We start from the raw sequence: 19,654 nt of genomic DNA, 5'->3' as shown, positions 1-19,654 counted from the left end.
TGCCTCTTTAGAGAGCATCACCTTCCTAGAAAAAATATTTGTCAATCACTACTGTACTCTTATTGCCTATGCAACTTATCACATGACAAGGTTGTTGGTGGCCTATCAAGTGTTCTTCCCCTGGGGTTACCAACTAGGGTTCTTTGACAAGACTTTAAGAGTGCACAGTATGCTAAACAATTTTCTGGGAAATCTGACAATTGCTCAACTACAATTACATATGGTCAATTAATTAAAAGCTAACTTTTAAAGTAATTATAAAAAGTTACCAAGCAGGGAAGACTATGTAGTGCTGCTCGTGTCAGGATATTCAAAAGGCATTAAATATTACTAAGGATGACAATACAAGAACGAAAGCAGAAGGCTGGCGTTAAATAGTATGCACGTTTTTGCGACGGATCATTAGCATGCTCGCTCGCTCTCTCTAACAGTTACAGAGTGCATTATGAATAACAAGGTAGAATTCAGAGTAAGGAATTTGTTTCTGGGAAATAAAACAGGCATGAACAACAACTTTAGCAGCAGACTAAGAACCAGCAAATTTTGACTTGCATGAGGTTGTAAATAGACCAATATGTAACTATAGTGTATACTCTGGCCATTTAACATGAATATCAACATACAAAACAACATACCTTTTATTTAAAAACTTGAAGATATACTGTAGGGGTAAGGTGAGTGGGGGTTTGAGGGAGGAATTCTTGGTAGTTTTGGGAGCTATTGCTTGGGGCGATATTTCACTGTTGCCAACAGACATTGGCATGTATTGAGTCCAGGTACCAGTTTTGAAGGCCAGACCACCTGGTTGAATATTATATTTGGATTTTTTTCTAGGCACCTGGACTGAAGACACTTATAGCAGGGAATGATTATTTTCTATCTGGTGACTGCTTTGATACTGTGAGAGGGTTAAAAAGAATGTTTGCCAAGTTTTATATCCAAATCAAATACTTGACGCATTATAGGAACCTTGAATTAACAACCAAAATATTCCTGGTAAACTTTAAACAATTATATACATCTACATCATTCGTACACTTATTCTCATTACGAGTCCCCATCTCAAGGTATGTTCCCATATACAATTTGTTCTGATATCACAACTATCTTCAAGTATGCCTAGTCCCCAGCTTCACAATACAGCTATGGTACAGGTACACAGCTGCTTTATTTGGCCTGAGTCTGTCTCCCTAACCTTTATTTTCCTATAATGGCACTCTTACACTTCATTATTTGAAATATTATTTTACAGTAAAATACATAGGATATTAAGATTGTTCCTAAGGTTCTTAGTGTTATTAATAGTATCTCCCCTGGTACATGTCTTAAATATGAGATTATACTAGACACTAATATTTTTAATGTTATAGTGAGTATGTAAATTCATTAACGTCCACAAGAAAATTATATTTGTAAAAGTGAGTTTTTTAATCAACCATCATGTGTTAAAGGTGATATCTTCTCACATGAGGTAAATAGTTATTAAAAGAAGGACTCACGTCTGGAATAAGTTGCCCAAGTAACTACTACTGCTGCTAGAGTGAAACAAACATCTATATGAAGAGAAAAATAACATTCAAATGGTGAACACAGCAGACAAGAGACAAAACAATTACTATAAAATAAGAAAATGCCCAATAACAAAATTAGAAAAAATTAGGCTTATTGCATCCTAACCATAATTCAACACAATATAAATATGCTTAGACAATCAAAATACTTGTATATAATACACCAAATCTATTGCTCTTAAATATCATGCATATCAACAAATATCAGTCTCTCACATCCTACTTATTCAACAAAATTTTAATATTCAAGAGAAAAACTGCTGAAAAAGCAGTGTAGCCTAATAACTTTAAAATAACTCACTGTCTTCGTGGATTAGTGCCTTCTCTGATTATTACTTACTAACCTACTCATGTCATGGTTTTACCCGTTGTTCTCAAAGATAGAAGTACGTGTACATATTACTGATAAATCTTGAGGCACCTTATGGCTATATTATTGGTCCTAGAAACCCACCTACAAAGACAATAATCACTAAACAAAAATACTGTATACTCAATTTGAGAACTGGTTAGTGGTCAGACATGCAAGAATGAATGTCAAATCTCATTCAAATTTTATCCCTTTACTCCAGCATTTCATGGCTAATTTGCAAATCATCTTCAAGTACAGTGACACCTCGACTTATGATTGTCCCCACTTACGAATCTTTCGAGTTATGACGCAAATTTTGTCGGAAAATAAGACTACTTAGGACTGTGTCATCAACTAACGACCTTTGTTGATACACGTTTGGGTCAACCGGGTGTGTTACTGGTGGCACAGCCAACCCTGCCTCAGTTTACCAGAGCCGCCCACTTAGTGACGATGGCACTGGTAAAGAATTTAAGTATTTTTGTGCTTTTTGTTTTTTGAACATAAAAGTAATAATTATATATTATGCCATGGGTCCCAAGAAAGTCAGTGGTAAGGTTCAACCTAAGAAAACATGTGAGGATGACCATAGAGAAAAACAAGAGATCATTCGTTAACATGAAAATGGTACGAGGGTTGTTGGAGTAGAGGATGTCCCTTCCTCATTTATTAAGAAAATGTGTACAGTATGGGAAGAACTGCAAAGTTTTGCTAAAAAGTGTCACCCAAATCAAGCTGAAGCAGGCCATTGTGTTAACCTTTTTAATGACAATGTGACGTCTCACTTCAGACAAGTGTTACAATGTAGGGAAAACCAAGTGTTGCTAAACAGGTTTTTACTGAGAAAAACAAGCAGCGAGCCACAAGCAGGTCCTAGTGGTATGCAGGCAAAACGTAGGAGAGAGAGAAAGAGTACCCCTGAAAAGTCATCACTGCCTGATGTTATAATGGAAGGGGACTTTACTTCCCTTCCAAAGACTAACACCAACTCACTGTCTTCCATATGCCAACAATAGCCCTCATTCAAGGAATGATATACATACTGTATTGTAGTGTTATTCAGTATAAAATGTATTTTAAAGTTAATATTTTTGGGGGTATGGAACGGATTAATTCAATTTACATTATTTCTTACAGGAAAACTAGTTTCAACTTACGACCCGTCTCTGGGAACGGATTAAATTCGTAAGTCGAGGCCCCACTGTACTGTAATCATAAAATAACATTTATCAATGAGCAATCACATCAAATTGGAAAAACAATGAATTATACTTCATATGGCCTGAATGAACACCAGCAATATTATCACACAACTTTTTAATTTCACCACTACCATCTTGAGAACTAAAAGTCTGATTATTTTTAAAACTTAATTCCTTCGACAAAAAAAAATTAAATAATTAAAAACTATGAATTGTACTACTGTATACGGCAACAGATGTACATCAAAAGGAGTGAAAAAAATATATGGTAACAATTCATCAACCAAGTTTCACAAGTACAGTCAAAATATTAAATTATATATAAGTAATATTATAGATTCAAATTGATTATGGATATTCCTTCAAACTTACAGACTAATTCAACATTTCCTTCATACAAAAAAATGCCTCATTAAAATAGCTAGCAAGAAGGTTTAGGAAGAGATTGTTAATCCACATCTGGTTCTTTTGGAAGAAAATGGCAAAAAAAAAAAATTACCATTCTACAAAACGCTCTAAACAGTATACAAAAGCAAGGTGAAGAATCTTTACTTTCAAAGAATTCTATCAAGTGTTGAAGGCATGTTGAGTGGAAGTTGCATTGTAATGCATGCTTTACTATATTGCTTTACCATTTTCTCCAGGTATATGCCTCCAGTTGCCACCCAAAGAAAATAATCATTGTGCTGGTGATTAAACAATTGTTAAAAATGGAAACCATTAGTTTTGTTAATATAGGATACTTATAAAGATACGGAGTACAGGAAAATAATGTCTTATTGTAACTACATGTGCTGTATGAAACTTGAAAGAGTTGGAGGTGGCTTTTTGGGAAGCATGATGCTCACCATGATACTTCAAAGGAAAGATGAAACATTGAGGCCAAGATTTGTTTACACTGCACAAACATTTCCTGTGGCAAAACAGTAAGAAACTGCCAAGAGAAAATATCCAGCAGCTACCGTGAACTAGGTGTTTACTCAAAATTAAACACACACATATAACTCAAAATATGAAGCATCACTAGGGTCCAGTGACCATTGTATTCACTTGCATGTTAGAGCTGAAAGCTGGTTGGACCTATGAACATAATAAAGAGCACGAGAATATACAGGAAATTCAGGGCTTGCTGCAACATGTTAAGCGAAAGACAAATGGAAGGAGAACTGGGCGAGAATAGCTGGAGCTACCGTTATACCTCAATAACCTATTTAAATTTAAATGGAAGGAAATCCAACATACGAGATGAAGTTTACAGCATGGTGATCTCTATGGCACGTCTACTACTAAATGGTTCTACTGAATTTTGCATTTCCTTTCGTATCTACTACCATATTTTTTAACATAGCAATGTTCCACACATTTAACTAAATCAAGTTCCTCAATTCACATATTACTGAATACTACTGCGAAAAAAAAAAAAAAAAAAAAAGTAATGAAACGCCATGTTCTGGGTGAGCCCCAGAGGCTTCCTGAAGCTGATATGTGCAATATTAGTTTGGGGGGGGCCATCAGTCAGTCCCTTTGCCTACCGGGGATCATGAGCCAGAACCTGGTCCCCTCAGAGGTGCAGGGAGCAATGGCCTATGAGCCCTTTACATTTAAAGTATGTCATAATTGCCATTGACCGGGAAGGCCACCCAGAAAGATAGGCGAAACAAAACACCACTATCTAGTGAAAATTGCGACCTACGTCCAAAAAGAGCAAAAGAACTCCCCTAGAAAGAAAAACAAGCAACACTTCATCCAACTAGCACTCTCGCTCGTTTTGGTGAGCCAGTAGCCCACCAACCTAGTTCTTGACCGACAAAGACCACCGACCGGAGGGAGGGTGTCAGGGAGCCTCTGGCGCTCGCACTGAAAATGTAGTTTCATTACATTCAATGCTGGTTTTCTGTGGCGAGCCCCGTTAGCTCCCTGAAGCAATCCACAAAAGTAAAAAACAGGGACTTACCCGGGAGACAGCAGCATCGCAGGTCTCAAGGCGAAGTAGAGGCTGACAGCCACGATGGATTCTCCAATGCAACACAAGGCCACAGAAGGCCCAGGACGTTCGAGATACCTGGTGGCCAGGACCCTGTACGACCTCCAAAACCCCTGCAGCCAAGACATTACGAAAAACAGCCGAAAGAACAGCATACATCCTAACATCATGGGCACAAGGGTAGACTGCAGGCTGGCTCGCCTTAATTACACTGCAGACAACCTAAGAGACACGAGCCCTGGAACAGGGAACCAGGGGAAACCAGAACCACCCAGAGCGCGTCCATCACTTAATAAGTGGCCTGTAGGTAGCGACGTAAAGCCACCATCGGACACATTAAATTATGCACCCCCAGGCTAACAACCAAGCCTCCACAACCAATGGACCCCTCCGGAAGGCCGCCATCTCGGTCTTTGCTAGAAAAAAAAAAAAAAAAGCTGCTGCAAACGAACACAATGACCACCAGAACCAAACAAACAGACTCCCTTGCGCCGGAGAAGAGTATGAAGCTCCCCCAACCCGAGCCCCAAGAGGCGGCCAGGTAATCTGATGAACAGCTGTCGTGGAGTCTCCTCCCATGCAGGAAGAAGTCTGGGGGTCAACAAATCCTTGTTGACAGGGTTGTTGTATACATAGACAAGGTAGCTTATACAAGGTATAAATCTAGCATATTCACTTGAGTTGTCATTCACATATGTGCATATTCACAGCTGGGTTGTCAAATTTGATTTATGCAGGTGGTACAGCTCTTTTAGCAAAGGTTCATGTAGAGTAGCTGAAAATTATATTTATGTAAGAAAAGATAACAGACAAGTACTTTTGGTGGCGATGAAGAGAAGTAAATTCTGTGTTCCCATGAAATACATAAAGGTGAACAATAAAATGATCAATCATCTAATTACCATTTGTGTGCAACGGATGCAAAGTTGGGAGCAGGGAGGGCCAGGTAAGGACAGTGGCTGGTGCAATGAAAACCCTCTTTATAGAAAAATAATAGAAATTCATTATGAACAGATGGAAAATGACAGCACTGAATGAAAAACAGAGTAAGGAATGAAAATTACATAGCAAATGTGCAGTGCTGAAGTAGATAAACCACACCATTGAGGAGCATCTTACAAGATAGTTTGCATGTTGAATAAATAAATGACAGTAGACTAGTGAAGAGTATTCAAGTACAATTAAGGATAGAAAGAAAGCCAGGAATTTGATCAAGATACTGAAAATGTGAGAGGAAGTCAAGCACCAAGTGTGAACACAGGACATTGCAAGGACGAGGGAGGGTGCAAGCTGTTTGTAAAGAGTAAATGTATGTTTGTATTGTGTATTAAAAGCTATAAGAAATACTACACACCTGGTGGAGAGAAGTGGGTAGTGGTGGTGCAGGTGTGGACCACTGCTGTTACGCGATTATCTGAGATGCTATATTGTGCAAGTGATGCAACAAATGGGTGATGTTTGTGCATTTTAATATTTAGAACCTGGGAAATATGGTAATGATAATGAATGAATGTTTTCCATTATATGGGATAGGCAATGTGTAGCAAGAATACGAAATTTAAAATGATTAACAAAAGAGCGCAGCCCAATCTTTTCTCTATGAAACGAGCTACACCCAAATGAAATTGCCAACTCGGTAGTATATTCCATAAAACCAAAATTATACAATACACCACTATGATCACTTTAAGGATAAGGGATCAAGGTGGTCAAGGGAATATAGGGTTGCAATTTATAGGGCTATGGAATGGAAAACAAACATTATTGTGCACCGTTTTAAGACTACGGTGGATATAAAGGGATTAATGCTCTAGAATTATACATGGCACTGTAGTAGTATGAAGTGCTTCCCAGAGTTAAGCTAACTAGTAGAAAATAAAAACTTCCTGCTGGAGCCTTAGCAATCAATACAACCAAAAATGTTTCATATAAAAAAGTTCATTTTTATATTACATAAAAAAATCAAGAAAATCTATACTCTCAGATTTAGCAGTCATCACAAAATAGCAGAAGACAGCTACATGCAGAATATTTTTTAACACTGTTGAGCACTGCAATACAGTGTATGGACCTTTTTCTATAAGGCATAACAATAGTTGAATTATGCAGCCATGTGGTCAAGAAGAGCACCCAAGACAAATGCTCAGGTTGCTGATAGTAAGATGGTGTTACACTAAGGTACCTCAATGGAAGAACCTGCAGAAACCAGCCAAGGTTGAATGGAAACACCTCTTCCTGAGCATTATCACCGCACCAGGACTATATACAAATATGGAACCTCTGGTAACTAGTGTGGTTTCCTCATACATTGAGACATTCAATGGAGCCAACATTTACACACATACTTTTGTCACTCTTGGGAAAGGACAGTTGTCACTTTAATAAAATGTAGAAACGTTTTGAAATGTACACTAGATGGCACTTGTAGTCATATCTACAACAAAGATACCACCTAGCTTTCACATACTCAGTACCAAGATGGGGTATAAATCCACAGGACAAAGTTTTACCCAGTCAGCAATTTACACAGAACATACTACTAGAATTTAAGCAAAATACATCTTTCACAAACACAAAATAACAGCTAGAAATCCGTCAGTCACATTAATGCTGTTTTAGGCAAGTTGGCTTTCTTCTAGTAAAGCCTCTTCTCGTACGAGTGTAGACTATGCACGCTGCCCTCTCTCTGAGCCGAAACACTCCGCCGCTCAATTTTCAGCTCACCACTATACAGCATGGCCCTGGTCAGTTGAGAGGGATTTTTTTAGCAGACCTATACACAAAGCAAACACTTAGAATGGATACATATCACAGATAGAAACCACTATTTTACAAAACAAAAACTTTAGGCTTTAAAAATTATTTCATAGCAGTCCATTCAAAAAGTAATTCACAAGTTAACAATGATTCCATCTATGAAGTGTTCCATTCATGGCACTTAAACTGGGTATTAAAGATAAGCTGTCACAACAGGCAAAATTAATTTCACAAAAAAGTGTGCAAATATATATTCTGTGCACACAAATGTCATGATGCAGTGAGTTTTTGTTTTTGAAGAATGCACATCTGGAATGCACTTTTTATTCTACAGTGGTAAATTAAAGTTATCGAAACAATATACAGTACTATACTAACTTTGTAATCCTACTTATTGCACCAATGAAACAAGGCTAACTTTTATCTAAACTAAAAGCAGATTGAGGTGTCATATGGAAACAAACTTGTAAGGAAGAAAAACAGTGATCTAGATGTAAAAAACAAATCTACCAAAGATGACATTCCAACCTTTCTCAGTAATTTATCCAAGACCATACATGCAGTACTTACAATGAGTAAAAGCATTACAATAAGTAAAAGCAATCTCCTTACATAAAAGACAAGCATGCACAAAAGAGATGATTTTTCTGTATTCTTATAAATCCTTTAACCAGCAAAAGTATTTAAATAAACTGGGACGTTTCTTTGCCTGCAGAGTTGTACGCTATCTCCGACCTACGCCAATTCAAAGTGCTATATACTTTCTTCAAAATTTAACAAGTTCGTGACAACCATCCAACCCTTTTTATAACAACATTGTTTACATCTTTTTAAAAGTCTTGTCCACAGACCCAAAGGTAAATTAATAAACACATTAGGAGAAAAATAATCTTTATTACAATTCTGTGTATATGAACCTGTTTTGTTGTTTTTTGCAAGAATGAGGAATAGAGCTCCAGTTTCTGGGGCCTTGACTAATCCAATAACTGGTTGGTTTGGTGACTACCTTATCCCCAGAGTATGAAAAGAATATGCTAAACTAGTATGGCTATATAGCACTATGTTACAGAAGTTTCTAAGAGTTCCAAGATCTCCTATGAGATGTAAATATGGGACGTAAAATGAACATGTTCATCTACCCTAAAGGAATCCGATTCAGAATTTTATCAAGATATGGAATATACAGCAGGGAAGTCAAATTTCTGATCATTCCCAAAATTAAGGACATTCAACCAGTGATTGATAACTATATGGAACTGTAAAGGGAAGGCTTTAATTCCATTAAGCTTGTGTTAACCTTGTATAGCCAATATGTAACTGTATTAAGGGCATTTCACCATTTCCTATTACAATTATAGGAGGGAGGTCATGGGAATAGAATATTTGCTGACATAATTTGATGTTGGCAATACCAAGCACTCACTCCAATGATTGTGAATAGCATTATAAATGACTACAAATATCAGTTAGGAATGGGTTTCTAGGTGATGAGATGTACAAATGACATCAGTTATCAGTGGCATCTACTAGGTCATTGGAGGTCACATTAATATATCAGAGTACCCAGCAAAACTTGCCTATCTCATACCTGCTAGAGTAGAAATGCAACAAACATTGAATTTGCGTCTCTATTAAATGAGAAATATTAGGTCTGAAGCCATTAATCATTAATAAAACACAAAAAAATTATTTTTTATCCTGGATAGCATGTGCTTTCTAATTGCTTGTACCTTCAGAATAAATAGCTACCATTCCTCCTGAAACTTCACTTTGACTTTTGCATTAGACAGCTTAGGGAAGATGTCTTGAAGCATACTTGAAGGCTGCTAACTTTATTTAGAGCATTAATACTTTGCCGTGGCTTTAACTAAGGAGTCAGAAGCCTTCAAGCAGTGTCATGATTGTGGGTCATGTTGCAAAGTTATGATTGTGGAAGAGGTCACGTTGCAAGGTCGTGAAAGTGCAAGGGGCCAAATTGTAAGGTCGTGAATGTGCACAGGGGCCATGTTGTATAGCAAATAAAGTGCAAGATGTTACAAAGTAGCATGGACTAAAAATAGAAAGTTGCAAGTGAGTGAAGTACAAAGAGTAAAAAAATCAAAATAGATCGTACAGAGAAAAACGTCAAAAAGTATCATTCAGTGAGCACTTTTTCTCTCCTGTATATTGTATAGCATGTAGAATGTTTCACTATATATGACGTATAAATTGAAGCTAAGAGGAATAACAAATAAATGGTAAATAGAGCGTTAGAGCAATAGTCACATTATAATTGATACGATTGATCAATTGTGTTTCCTAAGCTATCTGAAGCAAGGTCAAAGAGGAGGAAGGGGAATAACAACCATTTCTCTACTTTGAAGCATAAGCAATTATAAAACTCTTATTACCCAGGGACAAAAGTTATTATATTGCGTAAACAATAATTCATGAAAGCAACTGCCTTCGTGCACATAAAAAGAGCATGAAGTCTTGTAGTAAAAATTCTTGTCTGAGGGAAGGCAGCACATAAGTCATTTGATGACATGTAATCATGATGACAGCACATGTACAACAAGATAATACCCTCACTAGATTTAAAACCATTGTAAAGTGAGAAATATTGCTACTGTTTGTGAAAATTGTTCATGTAAAAAGTGTGTTAGGACAATGGGGTAAAATGCTTTTACTGTATGGGTTAAGGCTTTAAAAATATAATTATCAGGATTTTCCCCTTTGTAGTAGTGTAGAAAAGATGTGGACACATCACAAATATTCATAAAGGCTCCTGTAAGCGTGCTATTCTCGCAGCTAAAGATTATAAAACAGCAATATGATACACGTGATGTTCAGTACAGGTACATCGGTTACAGTATGACACACGCACCATATCATCCTTGTATACAAATTGACTGACAAAGGACTAAAGATGACAATCAATTCCGAACCGAATTAACCATCTAATAAGGAAAAATTCAACGCTGCATGCAGTAATGTTAACTTAAAGGGAGCAGAATAAACCAGTTTGAAAAAAGTCCAAAATATTAATGGCAATTATGAAGTGGCAAAATGACCAGTTAAATAAAAGAATGCAAACGAGTTCAAGTACTACATACCCAGGTTGTGTCATACATTTTCTCCAGGTCAAAGAGGATCTCAACTGCCATAAGCAACATTAAAAGAAGAGAAAACAGGGGGGGGGAGAGAAGAGAAAAAAAAAGAGCATTCTTGAACATAAGGTTCTTTCACAGTAGGTACAATCACACCGAGGATTGCTTTAACCCTTAAACCGCTCAATATTTTGAGCCTGAAAACGAGAAACATTCAAATTATGTAAAATGTTAAATTTCCAATTTATTGGCTTCAGCGTCATGAAGCTTTCATTAAAATATTTTCAGAAATTGATTTTAGACGAATTTTTAAAAAGAACGTTTTGTTGACAAGGAGAACAGCTCCTATTGACTGGAACTTAGGGATAACGCAGCAATAAAGAGATGCAAGCACCTGTCCAACCCTCAAAGAAGAAGAATAGTAGTAAGAAGTGTCCACAAAGTGGATATGCAACTGGTGCCTTTATAGCATGGCTGAGTAATACATAAATAATAATGAGTAAGTATGTTATTATGCTCTATTTTGTTATCATAAATACATTACCCAATATTAATATATGTTACTTTCATCGATGTCCATAAAATATTTTTTTTAGGGGAACTTTTTTTTTTTTTTTTTTTTTTTTTCTTTTTTAAGATTTATTTTCTCCCTTTGTTTACTATCTGATTTTGTTATAACCTTTACATCCTGGAGAGTGCATACCCTTCCATAACTATGTAAACATAGAATGAAACTGGTCAACAAATAAATCAGTTACAACTTGCAGAACTTGGGACTGATTTTTTCCACAGATTTCAAACTATTATCTTTGTCTCTATAGGTTTTGATGATTAGGGACCAGATTAGGGTTTTTTAACTTATATAAAGTATACCCTAAATATATCCCCTAAATCATTGTAATTATCATTATATAATTTTTTTGGTGGTGGTGGTGGGGGTTCTCTACTTCATTTCAACACATACTGACCTACAACTTTCACATTCAAGTACGAATGCCAAACAATGTTTATTAAATATACAATTAACAAATTAGAACTACCTCTATTCATTGTTGAGAACTTCAACTTCAATTATCTCTGAAACTAGAGTTTCAACTTTGAGTGGCTTCTAAAATTCAAGTTTCTGACCGATTCCTACCATTTTGACATTGTGTGCTCGGCTGTCTGTTCTACAATCCCTTCAGAATGGATTTTTCATAAACCTTATTCGTTTGGAGTTATAATTTATTTTTGTCTAAATTTGTCACATATTTCAAATGCCACATTGACGATTTTTCTTACAGTAAACTACTGAAAACCTATATTCTAAATAGATGAAAATGAAAATCATATGCTATTCTGAGAGCATAACACCAAATGAACAATTGGTGATAGTTTATATTTTTTAATCCGAATTGAAAATCTGAAGTTTTCAATATTCAATTATAAAATTATTTTTAATTTTCTTGTTTTTCAAGTTATGTTATCATTTAGACAAAGTTGGAGCATTTGCCTAGTTGATTATGCAAAAAAAATTGGAAAGTGTTTGTGTAAGTTTGAAAAACTTTAGTTGTCAAATCTTGTATGTATGTTTTGCACGGATTAAGGGTTAAGAAGCACAAATATACATGAAAAAAGTACTGGAAATGCTAAAGCATGTGGCAGACCACTATGAGGTGCTCCATTACCAATGTGGAATATGGTCTATCAATGAAAAAAAGGGAATTCCCTAAAATTATATCAGTCATGTTCACATAAGCAAATGAAAGCAATTATCTCCCATCGATTTCTTAAAACATCTACACATGATAGTGCAAATAGATCCTTTAGTAATACAATTTTGGCATAAATAATAAGCATTGCAAGAAAAGTAAAAACAATATTAATGTTCAATAGGAGTTAAGGAGAACATTTTCTAACCACAATTCCATTACAAAGATGCACACCATATTGTCGAGCAAGTTTGTTTAGTTATGGAACATGCAAAACATATCATTAAGTTAAAGTCAACTTACCACCAAATGGGAAAATAAATTGCTATTACAGTAACCGATTTATATCTGCCACACAGATCCTGATAATTTGACTGCACAAATGATTTATCAGAACAGTTCAAATAATTTACAGACTGCAGATATTGTATTTTACAACAGAAACTTTTTGACCATTTTCATGAAAATTATTTGCCTCTTTTTGGTGACTTATCCAGAATATTATGTGTCATGTATCATGATGGAAATGCTGCACACTGATACTTGGTCTAACTTGGACTTTAGTATATTTTGGTCACTGATCCAGAACATATCCAGGTCTCAGCCAGAGATATTTGACTTAATGGACAGTTGAGCGACAGATAACAGATTAGCTACTGTAAAATGTTTACAAGACATGATTTCCATACACCTCAAGCTTCCCTAGTTATGCATGCATTGTCTATATTATAAAGTGCACTATAATGAAAATCTACAGTCACTTAGCAGCTAGTGTTTTGAGTCTGGAAATGGGAATACACATTCAATGGTACACGTTTACACACTAAAAGCTATATTACCCAGCAACTACCAGGCCTAATCATTACTGGAAAAAGGAAACTAATATTTGTCTACCAACACTAATTTAGAAATTTTTTAGTAATCAGCCTTATTGAATTACTGATTCAGCATAATAAATGCTGATCATCTAGAGCCGTTAGAATTCACGAACATTTTTACATTCAAACAACTTCTCACCCTTCTCCAATCATTTACAAATGTAATTTTTTACATTTTACTCATTTGCTAGTGTTTTTTGATTTTGTAACTGCAGGGAGTGGGTAATAACTAATGCTAAAGTTAGCATAGATAATTAATACAAATCTTAGTAATGATGGATGTCAAGTGAAGCTGCCAGAAGGAATGGTGTTAACCAATGGTATTAAACAAGAGCACTGTCAGAACTTTCCAGAAGCTCAGTATTCCCAGACATGTTGGATGCAATCACACAGATGCTGTCTAAAATATATATTTATGCTGGTTGCAAGAGTTTGCCAGAGAGAAAACTTAAAAGCATTCATTTAATGAGTAAATAGAAATTCTACTTAGGGCTAAACCAGCATTAATTTTTTATGTAGCGCAAACCTAGTACGTCCATATATTACTACCGAATACTACTTTTGAGATTTATGAATGCATGATCTTTACACTGCAAATACATCCTCCATGGAATGAGTACAACATAAACAAAAAAATGGGGCTGGACATTTTAAGTCCCACCCTCATTCCCCCCAAAAAACAAAAATGTTCTTACCTGAGCATGGAACATGACTTTGAGCCTATATCTTGACAACCATGTTGGATTCCACAAACCAGGTAAGGAAGGAAGCGCAAAATGGAACCCTTATCCACTATAGACCCACTCACACCTTGGGCTACCTTAATACCATCACCCTCCCTGCAAGGCAATGAAAATATTGTTCTTAATTAAGAATGACAACATTTATACAAGAAAAACTTAAATAGCCTTAATGTAAAATATAAATAACCACTTTGGAATTAAAAACATATAAACTGTACAATATTTATTTAAAGGTTTTTTGGAATTCAAAGTAATTGGAGTAAATGAAATAATTTACCAAGTATGAAACAACACGACAAAGAATACTTTATGTGAAAGTGGTAAAGGGATCCAAGTCAACTAGATCAAATTATGACATGCCATGAAATATAAATCTGAATCTGACTTAGCCAAGTAAGTCCTGATAATGGATGCATAATGTACACACTACATTGTTATTTTATATATACAGTGCTTGCTTTCTCTAGTACACAACATGATAGCAAACACAAACAGATACATACAATTATAAACTGTCAATCTCATATTCCCTGCCACTTTATCCTTATCTTTTGGTTTTACATCCTTCCAACTCAATAAGTTTATTATGTACAACTGTATTAACACTTTCGCGCTTTAGAGATAACTCGTCGCCGTTTTCTCTTACGATTCCACATAACAGCCGAGTTTTCTCGTCCATCGAAAAAATATTTCTATAAATTCCATTTTTTAACCGAAATGGATGGGGATACTTTTGTTTTGTAGGGAATTTATTTGCGAATGTTTTGGTACCAGAATGAATATTATATCACATAAACTTCTATGAGTAAAAAAAAAATACACAAAGTATGTTTGGGGGTGTGGCGAGCGTGTGGCAGTGGGTTCCCTTTAGCCGTTGATATATCCAACACGTGGGAAATATTTGTATGTGTTATGTATATGTCTGTGTAGGGAATTTTACTGCGATCACTGTCATACAAATTATAAAATGTTTCAACAAGTATAAACATGACAAACATCAAACGAACGAAAACAATGCGTTCGTTTCTGCCGCAAACGCATACTGAGCGACGTGGTTCTATATTTGGCGCTTCTCTTACACATGCTTTGTACAAATGTTATACAGTTCATCTTATAGAAAATTTTATTGCGAACACATTGGTATAAAAAAGAAATACGTACATAGAAAAGTAGGGTCAGGAAACGTATAAACTTTCCAAGCATGATTTCCCCCCTGTGTTTTCGCCAGTGCGCTCGCGGCTAACTACTCTCCACTTCACACACTCTTGCGGGTGGGCAATTACCTATATTAAACATTCATATGCATATGTCCGTGTAGAGAATTTTATTGCGATTCCAATGATACCAAAATTAGCGATGTAGGACAACTGTAGGCTTCGCAACCATTAAGAGAGTGGAAACATTTTGTTGCTGTTTGGCGCTCTCGGCGAGTGATCTGCATAGTTTTTTATTTGGTGTTGATACTCCTTATGCTTGGGCGGCATTTTATAGGTATGCTCTTATAGACAATTTCATTGCGAACACAGTGATACCAAATTTAAATACGTGCGCCTTCAATTATTGTCAGGACAGTCAAAAGAGTGTACACTTTTCGGTCTTACCGCGTAGGTGCGCGAAGTGCCGAAAGCATCTGGGGCATTGTTTTTTTTTGAGCGCTGAGAGCGCGAAAGTGTTAACTTAAGTTCTTAATTAAAGAACAAAAAAAAAATAATCAGACCCAAGTACAGTACTGTATCTGTTTATTTAGAAGTATGCAACTATTTTCAGTTTGTGAAAGCCTTTACCAGTCAAAATGGCAAAGCATTAAATAAATTCCCTACAAGTTAAACTGCCTGCTTGATATTATCCTCCAGAGTAAGAAATGGGAAAGATATTATGACTGAATAATTCTACCCATCCCCAAATCATCAAGTTATGTAACAAGGTCTGGAAATTAATTTCTCATATTTAGTTGACTTTAGCAGTTCCTTTGTTTTTGCACTATCAGTTCACAGTCATAACATGTGTGTGTGGGGGGGAGGGGGGGAAAGAAGCTGCTTGCTCAAAGCCTGTGTGCTCTACAAATCTCTCAATGCCAAGCCTGCAACAAAAATTGAATATCTGAGCATTCCTCGGATCAGGTTTATACTGAAGAACAAAATTTGCTCATGCACAAAATATGATGATTGACCAGAGTTAATTTTAAAATAAAGCTTCTGAATTTTTTATTTTTGCAATAAGTCAAATAAGACTGTTGGAGTGAACAAACTGAAGACTAAGCCGTCTTGTATTGATAAAATTAAAGTAAATCTTGTAACACCCCTACGTTAGCAGTGTTAATAAATGCAATAACTTATCTAAATCAAACAAAATATTAAGCATAGGGAATGGAAAATGATAACAAACATTATCAATATTGGCGTCTAAAATAAATCTTATGCTACATTATATACTGGACTTAATGTTGTGCTGAAGTAAATATACTGTACTGTAACATTGGCAGATTTCTATGCAAACATTTTATCATTGAAAATATAGTTCTCCCAACCACATCAGATGTCTCTTAAATTCATGGCAACTTGGGCAACTTCATGTATTTGGGAAAGCCTTAACAAATAACCAATAATGCAAAAAATCTCGTCAGTGGGTGAGAGCAATCATTAATGACTAGTGTGCACATGGATTATTTATTCACAATCAAATAATAGCTAGAAAGCATAATTTCCTAAATGTACGATTCTTACATCAAATACAGTAAATTTTGTACATCAAAACTGTATAAAAGAACATCAGGCAAAAAAAAAAAAAAAAAAAAAAAAAAAAAAAAAAAAAAAAAAAAAAACATGAAACCTAAAATTACGTGATACGGTATAAAGCAATGCTTGTACAGGAAGATGTTTGCTCGAGAGGCATCAATGTGTGGTACCACAAAATACATTGGCAACTGCTCTACAGGTTTCTCTTACCCCCCAAAATATACGAAACAGTTTGGACTGTGCGCCACTGATGAAGGATTAGCCGAGCCCGATGGCTTTTTGCATGCACAGTTGAACCCGCTTTGTGTGCCCCTGAGCACAACAGGAGGTTAGATACAGTGCCAAGAAACATTCCCTGACAACATGCAATTTCTGCCAATGTACACCAAAATTTCTAACATCTGCAGAAGCTAATAACACTGATAGCACTCAAATGTAAATATAAAGTTAATATAACATTTATGCATACTAAAAGTATTTAAACCAAGATAAACTATCTTTTAATTTTTATAAATTAAACAAAATTCCTTTATAAATACTTATGGTGATAATATTTATTAATTGCAATATTGTAATAAATAAAAGATAATATTAATGTCGTTTAGGACGATTATATTGTATAAAAGCATAACCAAAGTTAAGAATGTCAAATTAATACATTGCCCACAACCTGTATACATGTGTGTAGAAGTGAAAATTTGAATGACTTGCAGGATATCTATTTACAGCCACGAGTAGATACAATAAACATCAAAAGGGTTGCGAGTCATCACACTAAACAATTAATATGTAAAAGATGGGCCCTGGAGCTGGGGCTCATTACTTTAAAATATGAATTGAGAATGGAATCAAAATTTATAAGCAAGAACTTAAATCTGCAACATCGAGAACAAGTAAAATTAAAATTAGAAAAATGCAGCAAATTTTATGTAAATTCTCTTTTGAAGAGTTAAATGGATTGGAAACTTCAAAATGGCACATGACAAGACTTTAGGGATGAAAGAACCACCAGATGCATCTCTCATCTTGTAACTGCCCTCAACCCCTCCACCCCTCTCTCTCTCACTCAACAAATTATTGCATTGTTGCTTAAATGAATTAGAAATAGATAACATTCACAATACATTTAAATCTGCAAAATTATTTCCTCACAGCACACCATGTATCACTATCATCCTCCTCATGGCCAATTATAATTACCCTTAAAACAATAATTCTAAACTTCTTGGGATAATACTAATCTCTTTACTACTACAAAATTTACGGTACAGGTACTTGTTAATTTGCTTATCTCACCGAGTTTGTGATCACAACCCTTTCAAAATAGAATTTCCCTTACGCACCACAAGTCAAAGACCACCCCACCTCTTCCTTTCTCCAGGAGTCTTCTCAACCTCTACCCCTCTAATTTACTCTCACTTTCTCTTATAATCCCAACCCATGAGGATCAACTTCAAAATTATCATCATAATATGAAAAATTGGTAATCTTTACATTGTTCACTTCTTTCTTTAAATGCAAATAAATGTAGAATTCTAAGCCTATGGAAAAATAATAAAATTATCGAACGCCATCTAAACAATACTGAAATTACCGTACCTAAATACAAACTCTGGGTGTTACGGTTAGAATCTAAAACCAATAAAATTAATGTATACATTCAAAACAAGACAGTAATTGGTAATAGGATTCATAAGAAGCATTAGAAATCTAATATTCATTATTCATCAATTTCTAGCCATCTTATGCATATTATTCATAGAGAAAATTTGTAGGAGCCGTGATGTGAATTCTAACCTATGAGGTGGGTAGTCCCACGCACACGCCCGAGACAATCAAGCCCCGACATGGTCAAAAAGATTGCAACCTGGAGTTCGCTGAACACACGAGGGTTTCCCCGAGGATTTTCACACAATCCCCCATGCACTCTGGCTGTCATCGAGGAAAGAACAGCAGAATTCCAGGTTGCAATCCTTTTGACCATATCGTGGCATGGTTGTCTGGGGCGTGTGCGAGGGATTACCCACCCATAGGCCCGAATCCTCATCACGGTTCCTAGGGATTTTCTTAATATGAATATGATGGCTAACAATAAATGAATAATGAATAAAATTAGATTTCTAATGCTTCTTATGGATCCTAGTACCAATTACTAATGTGCCTTGTTTTGAATATGTCAATATTAATGTATTAATATTGTCCTTAATATTAATGTCCTTATTGTTCATGACAGTCCAATTATCAAATAGTTTTGTAACACTTCCTTTCGTACGATACACTGTGCTTGCCTTTTCACCCAATCAAAATCAGACAGACTTGTGACAGTTTCTTGTGATTTGCCGAGCATGACTGTCATGCTCACATTAACAGAGTCCATAAAGCACTGACTAGATGACTATGTCATAATACTCTTGATGCATTATACATCAAGACTTATAATTTTCTTAAGGATTCTAAAAGACAGACTAATTTATGCAATTTTTAGCTCTTAGTTAATTACATATGGAAACAAAATTCAGAAATACCTGTATCCTACTTATAATTTATGTAATAATTATTTGTGCATTAAAATGCTTTATGAAAGGGGGAAAAGACTTATAAAATAGTAAAATAATGTCATACATGCTCAATATTATCAAACATCAAATTCTA

At 35.5% G+C, this 19,654-nt stretch overlaps 1 protein-coding gene across 6 annotated transcripts in view; it reads right to left on the bottom strand.

Annotated features, from left to right (window-relative positions):
* ras (Inosine-5'-monophosphate dehydrogenase ras) overlaps positions 1-19,654 on the bottom strand; it is a 37,787-nt gene that overhangs the window by 5,706 nt on the left and 12,427 nt on the right. Inside the window, exons 11-13 of one of the 6 annotated variants that reach the window (XR_006772927.2) lie at positions 14,220-14,363; positions 1,500-1,553; positions 636-801 (exon numbers count right to left, since the gene is read on the bottom strand). Coding sequence is in view for 4 of the 6 variants with exons in the window: in XM_045743310.2 (XP_045599266.1) it covers positions 7,745-7,850; positions 14,220-14,363 (250 nt within the window). In the remaining 2 variants the exon portion in view is untranslated. Of the gene's footprint in view, positions 1-635; positions 802-861; positions 899-1,499; positions 1,554-4,581; positions 7,851-14,219; positions 14,364-19,654 lie in introns of those variants that run through there. The other 5 variants (XM_069334509.1, XR_006772928.2, XM_045743314.2 and 2 more) reach the window with 5 other exon arrangements.

Source organism: Procambarus clarkii, chromosome 31 (genome assembly GCF_040958095.1).
Source record: "Procambarus clarkii isolate CNS0578487 chromosome 31, FALCON_Pclarkii_2.0, whole genome shotgun sequence".
Taxonomy (NCBI): Eukaryota; Metazoa; Arthropoda; class Malacostraca; order Decapoda; family Cambaridae; genus Procambarus; species Procambarus clarkii.
This window is presented reverse-complemented; position numbering and strand designations above follow the sequence as displayed.